The sequence below is a fragment of the Eulemur rufifrons genome, chromosome 18 (assembly GCF_041146395.1).
Source record: "Eulemur rufifrons isolate Redbay chromosome 18, OSU_ERuf_1, whole genome shotgun sequence".
Taxonomy (NCBI): domain Eukaryota; kingdom Metazoa; phylum Chordata; class Mammalia; order Primates; family Lemuridae; genus Eulemur; species Eulemur rufifrons.
Window position 1 is genome coordinate 59,119,848 of NC_091000.1, and position 24,726 is coordinate 59,144,573.

At 46.4% G+C, this 24,726-nt stretch overlaps 2 protein-coding genes across 10 annotated transcripts in view; both read right to left on the reverse strand.

Annotated features, from left to right (window-relative positions):
- Window positions 1-24,726, reverse strand: part of PHACTR1 (phosphatase and actin regulator 1) — a 502,791-nt gene that overhangs the window by 54,189 nt on the left and 423,876 nt on the right. For all 9 annotated transcript variants that reach the window (XM_069493048.1, XM_069493047.1, XM_069493046.1 and 6 more), the window contains one exon: window positions 16,840-17,164. In XM_069493048.1, coding sequence (XP_069349149.1) covers window positions 16,840-17,164 — 325 coding nt within the window. The remainder of the gene's footprint in view (window positions 1-16,839; window positions 17,165-24,726) is intronic.
- Window positions 14,288-15,670, reverse strand: LOC138398662 (keratin, type I cytoskeletal 18). The gene has a single exon (XM_069493091.1). It carries the CDS (start codon window positions 15,632-15,634, stop codon window positions 14,339-14,341), a length of 1,296 nt encoding a protein of 431 aa, XP_069349192.1. The 5' UTR covers window positions 15,635-15,670; the 3' UTR covers window positions 14,288-14,338.

The window sequence follows — 24,726 nt, forward strand, 5'->3', positions numbered from 1 at the left end:
TAATATTGACATACATATAACATTTAATAAAATAGTAAAACTTATAAAAGGTTGTTCTAAGCTTATTTTATGCTTAGTACCACTAATTATGGAAATAACACATTTTGGTTAAATGCTGGCCTAGCAGACCAGGCTTTTTTTTCAACATGGGCATGACTGACATTTCGGGCTGGACAATTCTTTGCTCTGGGGACTGTCCTGTGCACTGTAGTGTGTTTAGCAGCCCTCCTGGCCTCTACCCTCTAGATGCTAGTAGTTCTTTCTCCAAATCTCTGTATGTTGCCAAATGTCCTCCAGGGGACAAAACTGTCCCACATGGGGGAAACACTGGCCTACAGCATCCACAGTGGCTTTGCTAGTGCTGCATTCTCAGAGTTGTACCACATGAGTCTCTTTAAAAAGCCACTTAGGTATTGATCATCAGGAATTTGCAGTATTCACCGGATGATGGAGAATCGTCCATATCCTATCACGCAAGTTCCTGACTTGCTGTCCCTCAGGCTGGCATTCTGGGGGCTGTATCAACACTCTGATGCTCTTGGGGTCCCACTCAGCTATTTGCATCCCTGCTTTCGTTCCTGAGCCATTACCCCTAATGCAAGAGCTCCAAAGTGGCTCTTGAGTGAATCAGCTTTTCTCATTATGTTGCCCAGATCAGTGATTTACTCAATGACACTCTAGTGGCCTGAAGGAGTCACCACATCTTCCCAAGTGCTGTCAAACTCCCTGAGAAACAGCTGAGTCATGTAATAAAATCTATTCTGGACCATTCACATCAAAACTCTTTGGCATTAAGCATTTAGTTTGCTCTGAATTCAAAATGGACTTCACTACCCATGGGCTGTGTTCACTGTTCCTCTTCCCATTGGCTGACTAGCTTCTAAAACCACAGCGAAACATAAAGCACCTCATCCTAACCCCCTGGTTAGAGGCTTTGTTAATTCTTACTGGATTATTGTAGATAATGATGATAAAAGTTAACATTTTTTTAACACTCACACTATACCATGTATTGATCCATTTAATCCTCACGACAACCCTAGAAGATAGGTACATTTTGACCCCCACATTTTGGAGAGGAAAACATGAAAGCACATGACCAAGGCCACACAGCCAGAGGGGTGCAGGCATGATTGGACTCAGTCAGACTACAGGACCCAATCTCTCACTGATGTCACTGACTGTTGCCTGCACAGAAGCAGTCGTCCTGCAATGTTTCTGAACGTTACTCTTCTTCCAGAACCTCCCTCTCCCCACCGCCACCTATCCTAGCCTCTATACTGCTGTCAAACAGGTCTGATCATGTAATTCTCCCAATTGAAAGAGGCTAGAAGGGACTCACTGAACTGGATAAACTCTCCCTCTTTGGCATGGACTAGGAGGCATCTCATGATCTGATCCTCAGCTCCTTTCGATCTTGTGATACTATTCCGTACCATGTTCCCAGAGCTCCAGCCACACCAGGCCACTTGCCACTGCCCAAGTACACTGTAGACTCCCGCCGTCACTCTGCCTCAGAACTCCCCCGTCGGTTTGGCCTGGAGCATCCTACCCATCCTTTGGCGATGGCTCAAATCCCACTTCATTTGAGCAGCTTTTCTGATTTTTTTCCAGTGGAAATCAGTCCCTTCTCACCAACAAACCTCCTGCTCCCACCTCTGCCATAGCATCTGTCGCATTATGTTATAATTACACGCATGGCTAAGCACCTGCCCCACCCCCACGGACTGGGAGCCTCTCAAAGGCAGAGGCTGATTATTCACGATCTTCCTGCTCCAGCCTCATCACTGCGCATGTCTTTGGAACTGATGGAAAAGCCAACCAAATATTTGCTGTCTCTCAGAATCAGAGTAGGCCATATTACATTTTTAATTACTTAATTTACTAAAATAATGTTCCCTGACCCTTAGACAGAGAGTCTTGCAGTTGTAGGAAAAGTATCCTTGTGGAAGGAGAATTAAGGTTTTTGGAAATAGTGATCTGGAGTTCTCTTTCCTAAGAAGACAATCCCAACAGCAAAGGCACTGAGAATCTATGCAAGGAAGGGAGCAATGGGACCTGTGTGCCTTCCACCCAAGACTGCGTGTGCGCAGGTGACGGAACAGAGAGAGCTCACGGTTATTCCATTTTCCCAGTTCTGTACTCACAGGCTGTCAGTCTACTTCAGTTAGGACCATCCAGAGTTAGGGTGCTTTGTAAGGTGAGGTCATTGGGCTAGGTGAGATCTATAAGGTTTCCTTTTATACTAACATTCTGTGATGAATTCAAACAAACACCAAAGGCCTAAATTATTCTCTAGGGGAATAAAAAATAACTTCTGCTTCCTATCATCTAGGTAGCCCCAAATAATATAATTTTCCTGACGAATAGGGACAAACAGGTAGAAACTGAAGCCAGTTCCGTGATGTTTACAAGATGCTGGACAGTTGCACCATTCTGGAACATTTCCCTTCTATTACTTACATACACCAGGGGGTTCCATGGCTCAGGATGAAGGGGCAGGAGCATCTTTCAAAACAACCACAACAGCCAACACAGACTGTGAGTGTCCTACGACAGTGGATTGTAAATGTTCATCAGCTCACTTAACCTTCACAAAAACTTGCAGAGTTAAGAAGCATATTGTTATTATCTTGATTTTTATGGATGAGGACATTAAGAGCCTGAGAACCTGAGTGATCACATGGCTATGGTCATAGCAGGGACATGAACTTGGGTCTTCTCACTCCAGGGCCTGTGCTCTTTCTATGAACCACAGCAATGCCTGTTCCTTTCCCATATACGTACCCGCTGACTATGAAGTGCAATTTATACCACAAATTTTAAAAAGCCGTGGAATATAACAATTACCTTCATAACAAAAAGCAAGGATAACAGATGTTCACAACACCCAATACTCTGTTGCTATGAATTTTGCTGTGAAGGGCCTTCCATGGGGACCACTGTGGAACCCACGGGGAGGGGGTTGCATTCTAGACTTGGGGCACCACAGTGTTTGTGTGAGTAGCACAGGGCTGGGGTGAGTAGGTGTGCAGAGAAAACAGGCTACAAGAGGAAGGAGAGAATAATTACCAAGCCGGATAATCCAAGCTTGGATAATAGAGTATTACCAATGAAAAGGAGGCATGCCGTGGGGTTAGTGCGTATTGTGGCCACGTTAATGACACGTTTCTGTGAGAAAAGACAGGTGTTACCATCACTCTCCTCTCACTACCCTGCGCCACATCACATGCCGTATTTTTGGTGTAATATCTGTCCCTCCCACTGAAAAGTAAGCCCAGCAGGACGAGGACATGGCTGTGTCCTTGCCGTCTCCCCAGACGAGGCAAAGGCCTGAGTGAACAGGGAAGAACGAGCAGAAGTTTCCCTAAAAACAGGATGCCTGCCATTTACAAAAGAAGCACAAAAAAAAAAAAAAAAAAAAAAAGAAGGGATGTGGAGAGTTTGCGAGTAAAATGGCATTCTTGAGTCGGGGAAGGCACATACTGAAATCTCTCCTTTCCTTCGTCCCATCCCCATGGCTCCTTAGGGAAGTGAAAAGCTTCATTATTATTATTATTATTTTTTTTTTTAAGAATGACCTTTAATGAATCTTCTTTCTGGAAAACTCAACTCTCTTCTTCGACTCTGCTAGACTAAGCAGGAGACACGGAGACTGAGAACACAGTGTGGCCTCTCCGATAACCACCCCCCGCCCCCATTTTCCTACCATTTAAATGGACACATGTTTCTAAGAAATCTCTAGACTTTGAAAATGAAGAGACCGACTTATGTTTCGTGTTCATTACTGGGTGAGGGCAAGGCTCAGACCTTACTTTAAATAACTGATAAAGCAATGAATGCCAGGACAGCTACTAGTCCGCTCATTACAAAGCTGCTCCCCTTTCGAGGGGGCCTTACAGTCACCACTTTCTCTCCATTCCAGGGTGCAGACGGGTGAGCAGGGACGCACGGTGACCCATGTATGAGGGGGGAATTTCTGGGTATCAGACACCGTTGAAACTCTTGTAGGGAATCAAGGGTAGGTTGTGAAATTAAAAATCACTGCCGCTTTTAAATTCCCAATCTTCTCTCGAAAATACTTGGAAACCATTTTACCATCACTTCTAAAGAAAAATGTGTAATCAAGGGATATTGCTTTCTGGTATCTGATTCTAAATGCATCAAGTGTTAGCATGATAAAAAATATATTAATCTCTTCAAAGGACAGAGAAAATTTTATTAGCTACAAATATGACACTGGAAATGAAATTAAACTTCAATAGGAACAGCTTTTGTAATTTAGTCTGCACGAGCTATAAAGAGAGTTCTCAGAGGGGAGAGGGAACAAGCAGCTCTTTTCCTCTTGCAGACCAAAAAATGTGTGAGAAATTATGCTGCAAATTGCAGTGCCTGAGGCTGAAAAATAACAGAAATAACCACTGTAGCCCAAGAAAATAGTTAATCAGCTTCATTTTAAGAAAGCAGGCATACATTGTGTGATTTATCATGGCCTGGGATTAGCCTTCTAAGATAAGAAATGCAACATTAGAGCTTTTGTTTTTTTGCTGGATTTTAGTCAGCAGGAAACTATGCTGTTCTATATATAGACCAGGGCACTGAGACTTCCTGAGTAGAGAATGTATTTTGAGTTTCTTTCTTTCCAGCAGGGGTAATGGATTTAAATTAATTCATTCACAACCTCTGTCCTTTCAGAGACCAATGACCTACATTTCTGAAATATTGCCTGAGATTGGGATGTGATGGATAAAACCATAGGACATACAGAGCCTATTCAGCCATAAAAAAAATGGTGAACTAAACACCTCTTGTATCAACCTGAATGGACTGGAGACCATTCTTCTAAGTGAAGTATCACAAGGATGGAAAAACAAACACCACAGGTACTCACCATTAAATTGGAACTAATCAAGCAACACTTATATGCACATATGGAAATAAAACTCATTGGAAATCAAGCAGGTGGGAGGGGATGGGTAAATTCACACCTAACGGGTACGATGCACACTATCTGGGTGATGGGGACACTTATAACTTTCACTCAAACTATACAAAAGCAATTTGTTAATACATAACCAAAATGTTTGTACCCCTGTAATACTCTGAAATTAAAAAAAAAATTGTAACGTCTCAAAAAAAAAAAGACATACAGAATCGGACCATCAGCCACCTACCCCCAGAAGTCTCCATTTCTAATGGAGAAACCAAACAGTGGTGGCTTTTCTACTTGACTTTGTCTCTAGAACATCAAAGAATGTTCTAGGTCATGCTTGGCTGGGCAGGCGGTACCAGAAGAGCAAGATGCGGAGTAAGCAGGACTGTGTGAGTCCCAGCTGTGCCATTCACTAGCTGTGCCTCTTAGTCTCTGGGTCCTCATCAGTGAAATGGAGAAACCTACTTGACCCCCTCACAGGCAGCTGCGGGGTCAGAGGGCAACGCCAGTGCAATGTGCTTCATGAACATCAACCTTGGTAGTTGCTGTTTTAACGACTGATGCATTTAAACACCAGCCATTTATCACAAACTAGTCATTATGGATACTATCCACTAATTTATTAAAATACTTTTTTTTAGCATTTTTCTATGTTTGACCTGAAAAACCTTTCTGGACAATGGTTTCCAAGATGATCAAAGAATCAATATTCACGTGGCAGGAAAGGGCACGGTTTCTACTGAAGTAAACATAGGAACCCAAGAGTAGATTCTTTTTCTTTTGAAAATACACTTTCTTTTTTATCCTCTTAAGACTTCAAAAGATGCTAATGGTTTGCATGGTCTCATTTTAGCTTTCCGCTAACCAGTTTGCTTGCCAACCTTGCAGAGGATGGGTCTTGCTCACAATGACATTACCTTGCCCTGAAACTGTATTATGGCCCTTGGAATAGCAGTTAAAATTGAAAACCAATATGTATGTGCAGCCGCTTAAAGATGATAAACATAGGCTTTAAAAATCAAAGAACTGATGTAAAGTAAGAGGTTGATAACTCCGGCCTCCAAGGGGCAAGGACAAATATCTAACAAGAATTGCATGAGATTTTGAAGAGATAGTCTTAAATATAAAAAGACAATCTTTCCCTGGAAACGAATTTCATTAAAAAATGCAGTCCATTTGCTATATGATGATAAAACCCTGAACTTCAAATCAGTGCCAGTTCACAAGCAAGTAACGCCTAGGTATTCAGAGTTTCATTCCTGCTATAGCACCCATTCACATCTGTTTATTATCATGGAACTCCCCAGTCTTCAGGTGAAACATAAACATAAGCCAATGCCATAATTACGTTGGATTGTTGAGGCTAAAAGAAACCCCGGGGATCGTCTAGTTTAGAACCAAGAATTATTCTTTAGAATTTCCTGTAACCCTGAGACAACATAAAGAAAAGTAACTGTCATCATGAAATGTATTTATCCAAAGATTATAAACTATATTGTGCTCTCTGAAAGGCCTGAGGTAATAGAATTTTAGAGAAGGGGGGGCGGGATTTGGGAGGCTACTGATTTAAATTTCTTCTGTCCAATGTAAAAATTATTCCTTTGTCAATATTCTTAGCTGGGCAACATGGTAAGACCTTATCTCTACAAAAAAAAAAAAAAAAAAAGAAAGAAAGAAAAGAAAAGAAAGAAAAAAAATTAGCCAGGCATAGTGGCAAGCACCTATAGTCCCAGCTACTCGGGAAGCTGAGGGAGGAGGATGGCTTGAGCCCAGAAGTTACAGGTTACAGTGAGCTATGATTACACCAGTGTACTATAGTCTGGGCAACAAAGGGAGACTATGTCTCTAAAAAACAAAAAAGGGACATGATAAGCAAATAAACTGTTTATAGGCTTATATTTATCAATAGTATCAATTTAAAGGAAAGACTAAGTGTTTTTTTATTGTGTGTCTATTACGATGATTGGCATGCCGTGTTCATTAAGTGTTGCTAAGAATCCAAGAAGATTCTGGAACCTTCCTGGTTCTGGTTGACCATCACTGGTCTGGCCTATCTCAACACAGGTGTACATCTAGCATCCCATTAGAGATAAACCCATTCTATTTTTTAAAATTTTCACATTAGAGTTAATCCACTTTAACATATCTAACCTGGAGTTATGGAGTTGGACATGTCCTTAGCAGGCGATCTGACCTGTACGTTTTTTCTTTATGGAAATACATGAGTAAATCATTGGATCTGTCGCTGGCCTGATCTTTCTTAAAGATCCTCAATGTCCTTCCTAATGGTTCTTAGGTTCTTCCTTAAGTCTGATCACAAACTTCCATCATTACTTTCATTTTCTATGATCTGTCTTCTAAAAACCTGGAGAATAAATGCCAACTTCCTTCCTTTTCTTATTAAAAATCTCATTCACTCATCTGGAGACAGTATATCACTCCTCCCTTTAGTATGCCTGGAATGTTCTCTCATTCCCTTTCTCCTTCTTCATCTGGTTATTCCTCTCTTTCAGATTTCAGTTTAAATGCAGCTCTTCAGAAAAGACCCCCCTGAATCCCACAGACCAGCTGACGCTTCTGTTGAACATGCTCCTCCTACCCTGTGCCCTCACGGGCACTGATTTGCCCAGTCCATGCTCCCAGCAGATTCCAAGCTCCCCTGTGGGCAGCACCTTCTATATTTTGTTCACTGCTGTATCCCTAGCACCAAGCACACAGCCTGGTCCAGAAAAGGTGCTCAGTAAAAAATTGTTGATTTCTGGTTGCTAAGCAAACACAGGTACCTTCCCTTCTCTTTTCAGGGCCTGTTTTGTAAACTTGAGCTTTACAAATCAGTGGTTGCCTGAAATTTTCTCCTGGCAGATGTCAGAGCTTTCCTGATCTAGCTGCTGAGGGATTCCGGGATAGGAAAAGGTAGATAAAGAATGAACTAATTAGAAAGGTATTTATTTGTTCATTTTTAAGGCCAATATGTAATACATTTATCTCAGCAGAACTAAATGTGTGGTACCTAAAATTTCTTAAACCAAAACCCATTGGGTGAAAACAAAGCATCATTAAAAATATCAATTGACTATTGATAATGCATGAATGATAACAGTAACCAAAATGTGTTAATATTTTACCTTTTTAGTTCAAACTCAGATTCCAATGATTCTTTCCATGTGAATATACCTGGTCTACTAATGCACTCCTCTATTGGTCTGCCTGGGATATACACTCATTCCCCTTCTCTCCCTTTACCTAATTGGTCCTACTTTTCAGGTTTCAGTGTAAAATTCTGACGTTAACTTTGCAGGTTTAGTCCAGGGGTAGTGGATAGAACTGGACCATCAACTATGAATCCCTACACCTCAGCCATCTGCTGGAGGAGCTAAGGGTGATTATCTCCCCACCCCCAATTTATCGTTTATGCTGAATTTGCTCCAAGACTGTTAAAAGAAGGAACAATGTACTTCAACAGCTGAAGTTCATAATCAAAATTATAGTATCTTGAGCTCTAGTTTGATACCACAAGATATGACAAGCTAAGATCCAGGTTTAACATTGAAGGAGGAACTCTGTACCTCGCTTCTAATCTCAAATGAAACAGGAACAGCCCAATAGGGGATGCAAGAGTGCACCCACAGCTAAGGCCTGTCCCTATAATTAAAGGAGTTTATAACAAAACATTCATTGCATTAATAAATTAAAATACCTTTTTATGTCAAAGATCAAAATAACTTTTTAGGAAACTCACTCAATAAATGTTTTCAGCATACTCCTTACGTGACAGGTACTATGACAGATTGAGGGCAGAATGGTCTTAGCCCATTTGTGCTGCTATAACCAAATAGCTGTGACTGGGCAATTTATAGAGAACAGCGATGTATCTTCTCACAGTTCTGGAGGCTGTGAAGTCCAAAAGCAAGGCGCCGGCAGGTTTGGCTGTCTGGTGAGGGCTGCATCCTCCAGAGGGGAGAAATGCAGTTTCCTCACAGGGCACAAGGTGGAAGGACAAAGGAACTTAAGCTGCTGGGTAAAACCTTCTTTTAAAAGGGCCTTCGTCCCATTCTGGAGGGAGGAAGTCCCATGGCCTTATCACCTTTCAAAGGCCCCACCTGTTAATATGATTACACTGGCCATTAAGTTTCAACATCTGAATTTTGGAGGGGGCACGTTCAAACCATAGCAAATTGGAAGACAATGGTCCCTGCCCACGTTTAAGAGAGAACATATAGAGAAACACAAAACACGATGCAAGTGTGTGACAGGGGTGTGTGCAGACAGGGGAGCCCCAAGGGGGGCCGAGCTCTGTATGAGAACCCAAGAAGGGATCACAGAGGATGTGGCATTTTAATAAAGTCTTGAAGAATAAGTAGGATTTTTCTTTGCAAAGGAAGTTGGAGTGGGTGGTGGAGGAGAAGACGGAAAAGAGCACATTCCAAATGGAGGGAACAGTTTGAATTGTTAAAATAAGGAAAATGCAAAAGGTTAAAGACATTAATATAAAAGGCTTAAGGCCAATCACACTTAAAATTTATATTTAATGTACGTCTTGTAATCCATCAATGGGAAGTGGATTAATAAGCAGTTACCACAGCAGTTACTAGAGCTTCTCCATTCATTCATTCATTCATACACTCAAACCTACAAGCCAGGCCCTGTTCTAGGCACCTAGAATACAACCGTGAACAAAACAGTTCTTGCCTTTGTGGACTGTGTGTTCTATTAGGTGGGAAGAGCAACAAGCCAAATGAAAGGCAGACTACATAAAAGGTCAGATGGTGGAAAATGCTAAGAAAAGAATAAAAAGGGGATGAATATAAATAAAAGGAACAAGCTGTCCTGGGAGGAGGGTGTCAGGGAAGGCCTGCCCAGGAGGTAACATTTGCGTAGAGACCCGAGGCAGGGGAGGGTGGGAACCCTGAGGACAACTGAGGGAAGGGCAGTCCAGACAGAGGGAACAGCCAGTGCGAAAGGCCTCCGTCATGAGGCGTGTAGCACATCCCAGGTGTGCGGGAACAGGGAGAAGGAGAGGAGCAGGCAAAGCAGGGAGCAGCAGGTGCAGGGAGGGAGGCAGGGTGCATTTCTGGGTCACACGAGGATTCTGCTTTTTACTCTTAGTGAGTTGGGTGGCTACGGGAGCATTCTGGGCACAGTCACTGTTAAGAGCTGAACTGTGACCCCTGCAACAAATGCATGTGTTGAAGCCCCAACCCCCAGGACCTCAGAGTGTGAGTGTATTTGGAGACAGGATCTTTAAAGAGGTGATTAAGTTAAAATGCGGTCACGAGGATGGGTCCTAATCCACCATGGCCAGTGTCCTTATCAGAAGAGGAGATGAGGACACAGATGCATGCAGAGGGAAGACCCTGTGAGGACACAGAGGGACGACGGCCATCTACAAGCCGAGGAGAAAGGCCTCAAGGAGAAACCAACCCTGCTGACACCTTGATCTTGGACTTCCGGCCTCCAGAACTAAGAGAGAGTAAATTTTCTGTTGTCTGAGCCACTCAGTGAGTTGTACTCTGTTATAGCAGCCCTAGCAAATGAATATAGTCATGATCTGATTTTCATTAAACCTTGTCTCTCTGACTGTTTTGCTGGGGATGGGCTGAAGGGGCAGGAGGGGACTCAGGAGACCAGGTAGGAGGCCCTGCAGCAAGCCGGCGAGGACCGACTCACCTGGAGGCTTAGGCAGGAGCAGTGGGAAGTGGCCGATCCTAGCCACATGTGCTCTCCATGTAGACCAGACAGGATTTGCTGACAGTCAGACTTGGGTACGAGAGAAAAAGGGATCAAGGGTGACCCCAGGTATTTGGTGTGAGCAACTGAAGTGTGAAGTTGCCTCTACCTGAGAAGGCAGTCTTTAAACAGCAGTCCCTTAAGAATCTTCCTAAAATTCCTTCAGGGTCAACAAGGAAGGGTCCATATCCCACCTTCATTTTACTAACAGGAAACTAGAGCACAGGGAACGGAGCCACTGAATTAAGACCAGAAAGAAAATTAGTGGCTGATTAGGATTTTATGTTGAATTACCAGGGCTGATACGGACTAGATCACAGAGCTTACCGCAGATATTAAAAACAAAAGTTGCATAATATTTGAAATGATAAAACATCACTTTCAAAAAAGATATGAATCAGAGAGAAATGAAGACAATCTAATTTGAGGAAATTGACCCAAACAAACGAAATTTCCTGCAAGACTGGATCAAAACCATTTGCAATATGCCTTTTAGGGGCACTGAAGACAAATTTTACTCACTAATTTTGCTTAATACTCACTATCATTTCTTGGACACTTACTATGTACCAAGCAATAACCAGACTGATCTGGATTGACTAAAATCACTTGATCCTCACAAATGACCCTAATGAAGTTGGTGGTACTATTTTTATCCTTGTTCTACAGATGAGGAACAAAAGGCACAAAGAGGTTAAGCGACATGCTTAGGATCACTCAGCTAATAAGCAGTATGTCTGAGATTCAAACTCCAGCAGTTAATTCTGGAACCCGCACACTCACCTGCCTAGGGCAGCCCTGTGACTTTGGATGAATACCATCCCCTTTAAGTTTGCTTCAGTTGGTCTCTACTTCCCCTGTTCTGTTGCCCTCCCCCCAAATCTGGTGAGCAGGAGCTGTAAATAACTACATGTCACTGTTTAGTGCCATCAGCAGACTTAGGGTAATGACTAAGAACTTCTCCATACAAATTAGAACAGATTCGGCACAGGCGAACATGAGCACCATGGTCAAAGGTCTGCAAGCCCTTAGATAAAGGGAATGGTAGCTATCTTCAAAGGTTTAAAAGTCTTTCATAGAAAGGAAGATTAGCAATAAGATTGGGAGGGTGGGTATAAATTATAATGAGTACAACTTAATTTGAGAAGGACCTTTGTAGCAGTCAGCCCTCGACAGTGGAGCAGGTATCTTGGGACCTAGCGAGGGTCTTGTTCAAGTAGAGACCAGGGGACAAATGGTCAAGAACGCCACAGAGGGGAGGAGGTGGTGGCCTGTGGTCTTCAAGGCCACTTTCAATTATTAGATGACCAGTTGTGCAAATGTATGGCCTAATGTCAGGTGTTGTTACTGTCTAATTCATCGTTTGATTTTCACATCATCTACAATGTTTTCATCAGGATCAGACGATTGGTCTGGCCTGATGCCCTATGGTGACACTCTAGGAGATCTCAGGGGAAGGGATGGCACAGTGGCGGGGTCCAAGGATCTTTGTAGGCAGAATGCCTACGTGTTTGGTAATGTCTGTCCTTCTTGCAGGATTTTTTGGCGGGGGGGGGGGGGGGGGTCACTGGAAATTGCCAGAAGAATAGAGAAATAGTTCTTTTTGTATAAAAGTTGGTTAGAACAAGAATGAGATCATGTTGACAGGCCACAGGGAGAATTTTTAGGTAGCAAAAAGCAGGGCAACATCACCTGAGACAGCCAGCAGTTCCCTCCCTGCACTGAAAAATGGCCGGTGACCTTGTCCTGCTCTCAGATTCTTCCAGCACTCCTGGGAGATGATGGGGATCAACAGAAAAATCTCTCCAATCTTTATTTGTTTGGGAAGAAAACCTCTTTTTCTCTGGGGGGGCAATCTAGTCAAATGATGCATGCATTAATTCCCTGCATCCTGGCTGGCCTGTTAGGACAGCGGCTATGCCTTGTCCTTGAGTGGGAGGTGAAGGAGACAGAAGGAGGTGATGACAGTCTGGGGTGGCACAGAGCGGGGAGACTGCCTTGGCTCAGCAGCCAGGATCATGCTGTCTACCCCCCATTCCCAATACCGCAACAGACCCACCCAGTGGTCTAAACTCAACTGGAATATTCCACATATACCCATGGGGATTGTGAAACTTGTCTATTAGCACTTTCAATCGAAACTTTTCATATGGCACATTTTATGTGGAAGCATATTTAGCAATATCCTCTTACTATAATACATGGTCATGAGTATCTTTTTCAGATGATTAAAGCTCAGGAGAGACACAAAGACTTACTGGGTGCCTAACAGGCATGGGGGTGGGCAGTGACGTTGACTGTGACTCGTCTTTAGGCAGCAGCTGTGTTTTAGTAGAAATAGCTCTGAGCTTGCAGCAGGAAAACCCCGGCTTGAAGGCTATAGCCCATCAACTTACTGCCTAGGGCAGCGCTTTTTAAATGTTTATGGGGAAGGAACAGTTCTTACTGCTTAGTTGTTTTAATTTTCAATCCATCACAAATTGATGCTTTTGTAAAATATAACAAAATGCATGAACCATGACACCCTTCTTAATTACAAGATTCAACAGACATGAAATTATTTTTTGTCAAATTGCTATAAAAGTATCTAAAATCTTGTTCTCAATTTCTGCACCTACGTGGTTGCAGATGGGAGACAAACAGTGTGGGGGCCACCCTTGAGTAGGTGGTCTTGGGGAACTTATTCAGCCTCTGTGAGCCTCTCTATTTACTCATCTCCTTAGGTGGTGTGAGGATTGAATAAGATGATCATGGTGACGATGACGATGTGTATCCATGTGCAATAGATTAAAAGGGACCACTCATATTTTAATTATTATTCTAATTAATCAAAAGAGTAGTTGAAAATGATGGCAAGGGGCCAAATTAATTTTTTTCTTTTTTTGGCTGCAAGGGTAGATGTTAACACAGAGTAATCAAGTCAGAATTCCTAGTGACAACAACTTCTCTGTGAGTCACTCATTTCCCAAACGCAGAATTCTTAGCTGAGAGGCAAGAGCAGAGAAAGACACCGAGGGTCAAGAAACCACAACCTGGAGCTCCTGCCTGTGTCTGCCTTGCCTCTGGCTCCCTAGAGATCTGTCAGGCCCTCCAGACTTCAATTTTCCCATTTGTAGGACCCAGTGACCAGCAGTCACGACTCTGGGACAAGCATTCTGGGGCCCAGTCAGACACGCCCTTCAAACCAGATCAAAACAAACACTTTCTCCATAGAATGCCAGGGAATTCAGCCAAGGAACATGACTGGGAGCCATAGTGGGGACTCCCAGTCCCTTCGCAGACTGGTGGTGTCTGAATACACGCGTGTGTGCACACATGCACATGAACAAGAACCAGTTTCAGAGCTGAGGGTCTCCCTAGGCAGAGTGGGGACTCAGGGTCCCTGTGCAGGCCTGCCCACGGGGTCCTCTCTGCAGGCCTTCCAGAAGAGCCGTTGGAGGCAGATTCTGGTGCAAGAGGGGGCTGCAGCAGCGGTTGCCAAATGTCAGAGGCTCACACCCAGATCCCAGGCTCCGGTGCTCTGCTCCCTCCGTCAGCAAGAGCAGGGTGTTTCTCTCCACCACGCCCAGCCCCTCTGTTTCCCTCCACCAGCCCTCCTCTTTTCTTTTCTTTTTTTTTTTTTTTTTTCAATGACCTGTGAACTTTTTATTGGTATAAGGGCACTCTGGTCCTACTGCCTCAATGCCTCAGAACTTTGGTGTCATTGGTCTCAGACACCACTTTGCCGTCCACTATCCTGCGGGTCATGGTCTTTTGGATGGTTTGCATGGAGTTGCTGCTGTCCAGGGCATCACCAAGACTGAAGTCTTCCCCGTCTTCCAGCAGGCGGCGGTAGGTGGCAATCTCAGCCTCCAGCTTGACCTTGATGTTCAGCAGGGCCTCGTACTCCTGGGCCTGGCGCTGCCCCTCCGCCCGGGTCTGTGCCAGCTCCGACTCCAGGTGCAGCAGGACCCCGTTGAGCTGCTCCATCTGCATGGCGTAGCGGGCCTCCACCTCCCTCAGGCTGTTCTCTAAGTTGGCCTTCACATTTCTCATGGAGTCCAGGTCGATCTCCAAGGACTGGACTGTACGTCTCAGCTCCGTGAGTGTCATCTCGGCAGCGTCGACCTCGGCGGACTGTGAGGTGACCACTGTGGTTCTCTCCTCAATCTGCTGGGACCAGTACTTGTCCAGCTCCTCTCGGTTCTTCCGAGCCAGCTCGTCATACTGGGCCCGGATGTCCGCCATGATCTTGCTGAGGTCCTGGGATTTGGGGGCGTCTACTTCCACGGTCAACCCAGAGCTGGCAATCTGGGCTTGTAGGCCTTTTACTTCCTCCTCCTGGTTCTTCTTCATGAAGACCAGCTCCTCCTTGAGAGCCTCGATCTCTGTCTCCAGCTGCAGCCGAGTGATATTGGTGTCATCAATGACTTTGCGGAGCCCATGGATGTCGCTCTCCACAGACTGGCGCATGGCCAGCTCTGTCTCATACTTGACTCTAAAGTCATCAGCAGCAAGACGGGCATTGTCAATCTGCAGAACGATGCGGGCATTGTCCACAGAATTTGCAAAGATCTGAGCCCTCAGGTCCTCGATGATTTTGAAGTAATGCGCCCAGTCTCTGACCTGGGGCCCCTTCTTCTCCAGGTGTTCCCGGATTTTGCTTTCCAGCCTCCTATTATCGATCTCCAGGCTCCTCACTCTGTCCAGGTAGGAGGCCAGGCGGTCGTTGAGCTCTTGCATGGTCTCCTTCTCGGTCTGGATGCCCCCTATTCCTGCCAGACCCCCGGCCATCCCCGCGGCCAGGCCCCCGGACCCCCAGCCACTCCGCATGCTGGTGGAGCGGGACACGGAGATCCGGGAGCCCGAGCCCCCGGCGCCTGCATAGACGCTGGCCGCGCTGCTGACGGGCCGGACGCTACGGCTGGGCGCCTGGACGGAGCCCAGGGACCGGTAGTTGGTGGAGAAGGTGGTGGAGCGAGTGGTGAAACTCATGCTGTCCGCGGAAGAGAGCGAGAGGACGGGACTCAAAGGTCGGTGGGGCTCTTTTCTTATTTTACATTTAAATTATCTTTTGCATAGCATAAAGCTAATAGACACAAAATTAAAAAGTAAGCAGTGCAGAAAGATATGAAATAAAATATAAAAGTATTTTCTCTCCATTTATCTGCCCCAGGGGTGAACTCTATTAATGATCATGTGTACATCCTTGCACAAAATGTTAATGTTTACAGAAACATGGTATGTGCTAGTATGTATGCGTGTGTATACATGTGTATGAGACAGGTCCTCGAATAAGGCCATTTTGTTCAATATCATTTTGTTATAACGTTGATGAGCAAAAAAACCCGATTCCCGGCAGGGGCCGCTGTCTGTGTGGAGTCTACGTGTTCTCCCCTCGTCTGCGTGGGCTTTCTCGGCTATTCCAGCTCCTTCCACAGCCCAAAGTTGTGTGTGTCAGGTGAACTGGCATGTCTACATGGTCCCCATCTGAGGGTGCATGAGTGACGGGATGGTGTCCTGTCCACGGCTGCTTCCCGCCTGGGTCCTGGGCTGCTGGGACAGGCTGTGGCCACCCACGACCCTGAGCTGTAATAACTGGGTAAAGAAGTATCTTCCTTGTTTTTATTAATCTTTCTTAAATGTTTATATAGGTCACATTGATTTTAATTTTTAACATTAGAAGTGTTTTGGTCTTTATTTATACGTTTGGTGATGCTTCTGTGATGAGAAATACGCTGTCGGAACTTCACTCTTGTATACATCAATGAGCGTACGGTTAAACTGGTTTCATTGTACATTGTTTTGTTAAAGTTGCAGTTTTCACAAGCCAAGTACTTTAAGTGAGGACTTACTGTTTATATATGACAGCTGTCCGGAAAGTATCCAGCCATTGATAATAAGACGAGAATGGTTACATGGCTGGATACTTTGCGGACAGCCTTGTGTATGCATGTATATATGTATGTTATTTTTTTCTTTTTGATAAATGATTATTCTATAGTGTGTCCACTGGCAACATTACTTTTTTCTCCCATGCTTTCTTTGACATTCAGTTTTTGGTCTGATTTCACTTTCAAACATTTATTTCCCCCCTACTGGGGACAGGCCCCTGTTCATTCCTCACTCGTGGTCTATACCCCCAACGCCCCCTCCCCTGCCAACCGTTCTCCCGTCTTCCCTCCCGACCCCGCCCTTACCTTTCCAGCCTCTGCATGGTCATGGCCAGCGTCTTGTTCAGCTCGTCTATCATCCTGCAGCCCGAGGGGTGCATGGGGAGGGAGCCGGTGCTGGAGGGGAGGTGCTGGCCGTGGCTGCCGTACTGCAGCTGGTGCTGGATCTGCGAGGGCAGGACGGTGTGGTGGTGCTGGGCCACGCTCTGCTGGCCGCTCTTCTGCGCTGCTGCGTAGGATACCAGCGAGAGGTCTGGCCCCCCCACAGGCATACAGATCATGACTTTCTTTGGAGGTAGCGGAGGCGACAGTTTCACTGGCAGACAAGGCAATTTCACAGGGGCGCCAGGATCTGCAGCAGAAGGAGGGTGAGAGGCACATGTGAGTTTGGGGGCATCAGGAGAAACCCAGAGCACCCCACCTGCCTACCTGGGGACTGTGGCCATTGTGGTGGGCCCCTTAGACAAATGCATCAGCTGAGGACCCCGGTGTGGCAAGTGCTACTCAGCAAGCACCCACCAGCTCTGGTTTTCCGCTCAAGGGGCCCTCAGGAACCCTGGCGTCAGTGGTGTCTGTCCCACAAGCAGCCCAGGTGGTGCGGCAGCGGGGAGGGTGCTTGTGATGAACTCCTCTGCTCACAGAAACCCATGGATCATCAGAGAAACCTCTTCCAGGATACGCCGTGCTATGGTTTGGATGTGGTTCGTCCCTGCCCAAACCCGTGCTGAAATTTAATTGCCAGTGTAAGGATGTTGGGAGGTGGAGCTTTTGAGAGCTGGGGCCGAGTGGGAGACTTTTGGGTCACGGGGGAAGATCCCTCATGAATAGATTAATGGGGGGTGAGTGAGTTCTTACTCTCGCAGAAATGGATTAGCTCCCAAGAGGGCAGTTTATTAAAAAGAGTCTGGCTTCCTCGGTTTCCCTCTCTTGCTTCCCCTCTCACGTGTGATCTCTGCACACTTCAGCTCTCTTTCTGCTCCCGTCCACGAGTGGAAACAGCCTGCGGCCCTCACCAGAAGCCTAGCGGGTGCCGGTGCCACGCTTCTTGACAGCCCGCAGAACCGTGAGCCAAATCAACCTCTTTTCTTTATAAATTGCCCAGCCTCAGGGACTCTCTGTTAGCAGCACCTAATGCACTAGGACAGGCCATGATGCTGACGGTTTTGCCACTGCAATGGGAACATATCCTTTCAGCAGGCACCTCCCAACAGACATGGGATTAGAAGCCAGCCCTAGGTTCAAGTCCATTAATTGCATGTCGTTTGGAAAGTGCCTTTGACATTGCCAAACTTAATTCCCTCATTGGTCACCTGGTGACGATCATCCCACCTCGGGAGGATGCTTTGTGAGGACTGGTTGTCGCACAGCCTGGCTCACGTGCAAGCCTGGCTGCTGGGCTGGTGGGCCCACTCGCGTGCCAGCCACGTGGGCTGTTCAAATGCTAAGGAGGCGCCCACCGGGCACTCTGGGCTGCTGGGACCCACACAGAGCCAACTCTTGGTTTCATGATAGTGCTCCTGAAGCTTCCCAGAGACACTCTACATTTAGGGGGGCTCAGGGTCAGACCCCCAGGGCATTTTTGGAAACACTTTGCAGTTGGTTGGATTCCACATTCCTGGGAACCACCTAGCACTGGAGGGGGGCCTGGTTGAGCCCCGAGGCTTGCAGGCTTGCTGGGAGCAGCGCAGTGTGGAAGGGGCAGCAGGACAGGACGGGGGAGTCTCAGTCCCACATCAGGAGCACCACATGGTTCTCACTCTTGGTCTCTGAGGTCTTAGGTTTTTCTCCAATGATCTGTCTGCCTTGAGTGTGGCCTTCCTGCTGTCTACCTCCGCAGCCCTGCCAAAATGACCCTCCTAGAGTAGGAATCTGATCATGGCATTGCTCAGTTGAAAACCCCTCAACGGACTGAGCCTTCCTGAACTGTCTGCTGTGTGGTTCATCTTTTCATGTCCACGTTGTACCTCTGAGGTCTGCTCTGGCTTCCCTGGTTGGAAAACACCTTTCTATGGTACCAGCAAAGCCCCTGAGCAGAGTTTCCCCTAAGGCACAGATCACTTTTCTCCTGTGGGTTGTACTTATTTGGTGGCTCACAGATTCAGGGCCTCCACCCTCAGCTAAGTCTCCCAGGTGGCCTTGGCCGTGCCCCATGAGAGCTGCTGTGGTCTTCCCGGGCCTCCTCCAGCCTCCTCCCCTCTGCAGACGACCACTGAGGACCCCGGGCGGGGGGTACTCCAGGCTTCCCCTCCTGCCCTTCAGATCCGGCTGTCTTCTCTCACCATCCCCCACACGCATCTGCCCTCATTCCCGGACTGCTGAGTAATCTAAACTGCCTGGCGTTTCCGAGCCCCCTGGCCTTTGCACGTGACTTTCTCTCAGCTGGAGTATCCTTTTCTGCTTTGTCTTCTTGGTCAATTCCTCCTGGCCCTTCAACATCCAGCTCACAACCGACCTTCCCAAAAAGGCTTCCTTGATCACCGTATCACTCTTCCCACTCTGTACGTGCGTCCTGTCGGTGTTGACAGTGACGGCAGCGATGACGATGAGTCGTCAGAACAGTCAAGACTTACATCGGGCTTACTACGTGCACGTATTGTTCCATGTGCTTTTCGTATCACAACAAATTTAATCCTTCAACAAGCCCGAGGGAGCCACCAATATTGTCTCACTTTTACCAATGATCAAACAGAGACTCTGAAGACACTATGCTGCGCTTCCTGTTTACATAACCGTCTCCTCTCCTGGACAACAGTGACTGTGTCATTGTATCCTTAGCATTTCGTCCAGTGCCCGGCTCACATCGCAAGAGGCGCAACCATATTTATGGGATGCGCTGAAGCTGCGACGGTCTGCTGTGGGATGAACTCACACCTTTCCCAGAAACGGCCACTCTGGAGGGAGATGTGAGCATACAGTGGTGTACAGTTTGATGATCATGCAGCTGTGGGTGTGTGCACACTGAACCGCTGATCTGACAGCTAAGATACGGAGAAATCTAAGAATTTCAGGGGCCCTGATAAGACTGCTCCCCTAACATCAAAATGCACACCAGTCATAAGCACAAGGCTCCTGCATGCTCACCCCAAAGGCTCATCCTGTCCACTGTGGTCCCCAATGGACACGATGCAAGGTAACCACGTTCAGGAACTTAACAGGCAGTGCCAGCTAATTCCAAAGTGCTGAGATGCAGAAACTCAACACCTTCATCCTGTTCCTGTTCCTGAAGGGTCGCCTCCTGGGGCTCTCGGAAGCTGCAGTGCAAACCTAGCGGGTACAATGTGTCTGCAAGTGCTCAGGGTTTTCCTCCAGGGCCCCTGCACCCATGGCCCTTCATTTGCAGGTTCTGGTTCTCTGTATAAGGTAGGTACATGCTCATTGGCTTGGTCAGGAGAAAGGAGAACTGGAAGGGCAGAGTGGAATTCTCTGCCTAGGGAGGGGCAGAGATCACGTTGAGTTCTGCCCATCTTATTAAGCGGTAGCTTCCTGTGCTCAATCCACCATTTCTTGTCACTACTTCCATAGCAAAACTTACTTGGTTTCATCACTGGAAAATCAGCCAAGTGGGTCCCGGGAATTCTATGAAAAGAGGCAAGGAAGAAACCACCAGCTGGACCAAATTAGCAGAGATGGTCACTCTTACTGTTCCAGAAAAGGCATGCTGGGGCCATGGGGAGCCCCCTCATCCTGCCTGCCTGCATCTCCTTTCTGGCTGCTTCACTACACCTGGTTATAAATTAAATAAGGGCGGAGAACAAAAGTGAATCATTTAAAATCATGTCTGGCTTGGTGGATTTGGTAGAAAATTGAAAAAAAGGCTAAAATCAGGTGGAACTGTCTGCTTTCTGTGAATTAGCTGTGCCGTTCCTATCATTCCCCAGCATTGTGGATAACCGGGGAGTGGCCGGGCAGCTCAGGTCTTTGTTCATGTGGCAATGCCTATTTTTATATTTTTGTGACATCTTAATACCAGGTCATTCCAGATCTGGAGGCATGATGTAGAACGAGCTGTATACCACGTGTCACTCTGAATCTCTGTCCATCCTTGTGTCTTCCTATCCCTCTCAATCGTGTGTGTTCTCTGGTCCCTTGCCCATTACACCTCTTCTCTTATTGTGCGGATAATGGGGTCCCAGTCCTCTAATCCATCCCCACCCTGTGCCAGACATCTTCCTAAAGCACCCACTGGTCATGCTTGGGGCCCACATTGGCTCCACACACTCATCCACACTGCAAGTCCAACTGCGACTCTCAGTCTGGGCTCCACCAGGAGCCTCCTACCCTAAATCTCCCTGGCTCACTAGTCTGGCCTCTGGGTTTCCAGTAACCACACTCATTCCCTCTTCAGGGCCTCTGTTGTACCCACCTCCCACAATGCCTTTCCCGCTCCTGCCTGATGATCAACACTTCATTTGCCCTTCAAGGCACAACTGAAGACTCACTTTCCCCGGGCAGCCTTTCCTTCCGGAATCCTTGCAACCCCGACAGTCAGTAGCCCCTTCACTGCTGCTCTGTTTTGTGCTGGTCCTGCTGGCTCCATGCGTGCTAGCCTTGTCTTCCCAACTGGCTTCTGGATGGCTCCTCCTACGTGTGCCTCAGCAGTCCCCAAGCCTGGGGTGGGGGTGCATCAGGATCACACCGATGCACACCCCAAACTTCCCCTTCTCAGGGATTCTAGGGTGGGGTCTGGTATCACATTTCTAAAAAGTCAGAGTTTAAAAACCACTCTTGACCTCTTATGCTTGTCCTTTTTTGTGAACAAAAGGGCACTGTTTCTTACAGTCCTTGGACCACCCACAACTTCGCCTGACACTTGCTAAACTTCATATTCCCAGGCTTCACCTCTTACCTACTGAACAGGAAATCTCTGGGCCAGGTACTTGATTTTAAAATGCTTCCTAGGTGCTTATTACACAGAAGAAGCTGAGGTTCACTGACTCAGGGGTGCTAAGATGCTCGGAGCACGATGCTGCCCGAGGCTGGGATATCGCAGCACGACACCCCAGGTCATCGGACAGTCTCCAGGTTCTATTTCTACGCCCCAAATGTGAAAAATGTAAAAGATCAATTTGCCCTAAACCAATTTACTAAAGGCTAATTTGCCTAAAACCTATTCACCTAATGACTATCTGGTCTAAATTTAAAATGTGCAATTAAAGGATATCTTTTAAACCAATTTGTCTAATGGCACTTCCAATTGAATTTTATAAAAATCATTTATCATTGAGCATTTTGTACATGATAAGATGTCTTATATCCTTGGGGGCGGGTTTTTCTATTTCATTTGCTTTAGAACGCTTTAACAAACAGAGAAACATTATGGCCAATACTCATTTCTGCTTAGTGAGGCTGCTACCTTTTTGCAGTAAGGATGACAAAGTGAGATGAATGGAGCAGGACTGTATCAAATGGCACCAATTTTTTTTTCCCCCAAGACGCCAACTTCTTAGAGTAGTGTTTCATCAACCTCACTGATGCCCGGGAGAGGCGAGTTCCTGGGCCTCACCTTCAAAATTCTGATTGGGTGGGTCTACATGGGGCCTGCCCAGCAGTCTGCTTGTAAGTGAGCTCCCAGATCCCGCTGATCTACACAGATGGAAACCACACTTGGTGCCCCAAGCTACTAAGTGGCTAAGAAGCACAAAACCATTTCTAAACTCTGTCAGACTAAAAATGTAAGAAAAATTATAAAATATGCACTCTTTCAGCTCTGTTAGCTTCAGCAAATTGCTGATGCTCAGTTTTTCAGTCTGTGAAATGGGGATGAAATAACATGCCATGGAACTATTGTGAAAATCAAATAAGATAAAGTATATAAACCACAGAGCGTAGTGCCTGGCCCTCATTTACTCAATAAATGGAAATTGTAATTCTTGTTGCTATCAGCAGGCTCATCATTGAATTGTTTCCTTCAGGAAGGCCACCCTCCCTGGGGCTGGTGTAGGTGCCTGTCCACCGGACTCTCAGTGGCCGCACGTGTCCCTTTGTCACAGCCTTTCCTACAGAGTTGACTCAATCCATTTCATTTTCCTTGACTTGTTGCTGATTTTTGCTTGCAGCGGGGGAGATGTGATGCATTATAGTAATTAAATCACCTCGAGTCTGGCTATTTCCTCACCTGTTTTACCTGCTAGCAGGTGCACAGTAAGTGCTCAATAAACGTTTGTTTTTCCTTCTCATCATGTGTTCAGGGCAATGGGAACAGTTAGAACTTAGTGACCAGTTTCTGCTACACTAAGGATCTGCTAATCAAAGTGTGACTGTGGACCTTGTGACCTGGGAGCTTGCCAGGAATGCAGATTCTCAGGGCTCTGCCCAGACCTTCTGACAGGATCCCCAGGGGACAGTTCAGAATCAGGTCTCAGAAGCACCCCTGAGAGAGGCACCCCCTTCTGAAGAGGATGCTCTCTCCACAGGCAAAATGACAAATTACCAGGGCCTTCCAGAGGAGTCGACTCAGCCCATTGGTGCTCGTAGAGGATTTGGCAGGGGCTGCAGGAAGATGCGGCTGCAGGCTGAGGGGAGAATGTCCTGGTGAAATCTCCACCAGCTTAGAACTCAGAACAGCTGGGGGTTAAGCCCAGCTCCAAGACCAAGAAGCTCTGTTGCTCTGCCTAAGACACTTAGCCTTCCTGAGCCTCAGTGTTTTCATCTGTAGAAAGGGAGTACTGCCACCACGTAGGTCTGTCCTGAGAAGTAAATAGATTAACGTCTCCACAGCCTCCAGGTAAGGTGCTGAGGGGCCGAGGGGGCTGACAGCTGAGGCCTGCCTTGGCATGGAGCTGAGTCACCCTGGAGGAAGTGAAATCCTCCACAAGCTATGTTGTTCTAATTTTACAAAGTCCCCATACAGGTTAGTAGAGGGAACGAGTATAAAATACCCCCAAGTACAGTCCTCAACTCATCACAGTTCAACAAATGTAGTCTTGATTCTGGAATGAACATCGTAACACATTCCCTGCCTCTGCTGTGGGTTGTTTTGAGGGTCTGGCAGGATCACGTGAACATGCTTTATAAATTGCAAAGCATCCTATATATTTGCAGGGTTGCTAATAGGATTCTTGCCACATTTCTGAAAAATCTACCTATCCTGACACTTTCCAGCCTGGGGTGAGAAGAACGGAAGCCAAGGAAGCAACAGAGAGTGTGTTTACTATGTGGTGGTACTATCGTAAGTAAGTAGGTGAAAAGGGCAGTAGTGATTGGAACATGAGTCAAGTAGGGCTGCAAAGAGGCTTTGAAAGGACACTTTTGCGGTTCTCCTTGCTTGCAACCAAACGCTGCAGCAGGAGGAGGAGAGGCCGTCCGGGTTCCAGTGTGTCGTTCTGCCGCACACCGCACTGCATCAGCTATCGCCATGAGAACATAGAACTGGGAGTCAGAAACCTGGATTCTTTGCTACTAACTAGACGAGGAAGACATCTAACCTTCTTGGGACTCAGTCTCTTTACCACTAAAGATCCTGGGATAAAAAATATCTCCTTTACCTGGATTGCACCTCACTGAATAAAATGCTTTGCATCTATCTGATGCGTGACATTGATCAATTATCGGAGGACACACACTACTGCTTGCATTCCTAATGACGGTGGTGGCTGGCCCTGCTGGGGCACACAACAAAGCTCTCCGCATGCTGACTTGCTTCTGCAGCCAGACTGATTGAGATGCAGTGTATTCATAAAACTGTCTCTGTTGATGGAGTGGAAGAAGCAAAAACAACCAGCTTCAGAGAACAACGAAAATAAACCGAAACTGTGAATGTCACAGAGCCACAAAACCCAAGAGGGCTGTATTTCCAAACATGACACAGCTCTGGCTTATGACTTCAGACAAGCAAATGAAAAGTCGAGATTACTTGTGAAGTTGGTTCTTGCACCGTAGGGCTGTAGCCTACACACAGAGTTAAGTGTGGGCTAA

Bases quoted from the DNA above. Each gene is read 5' to 3' on its own strand.
- LOC138398662 (XM_069493091.1), bottom strand. From the start codon at position 15,634: ATGAGTTTCACCACTCGCTCCACCACCTTCTCCACCAACTACCGGTCC.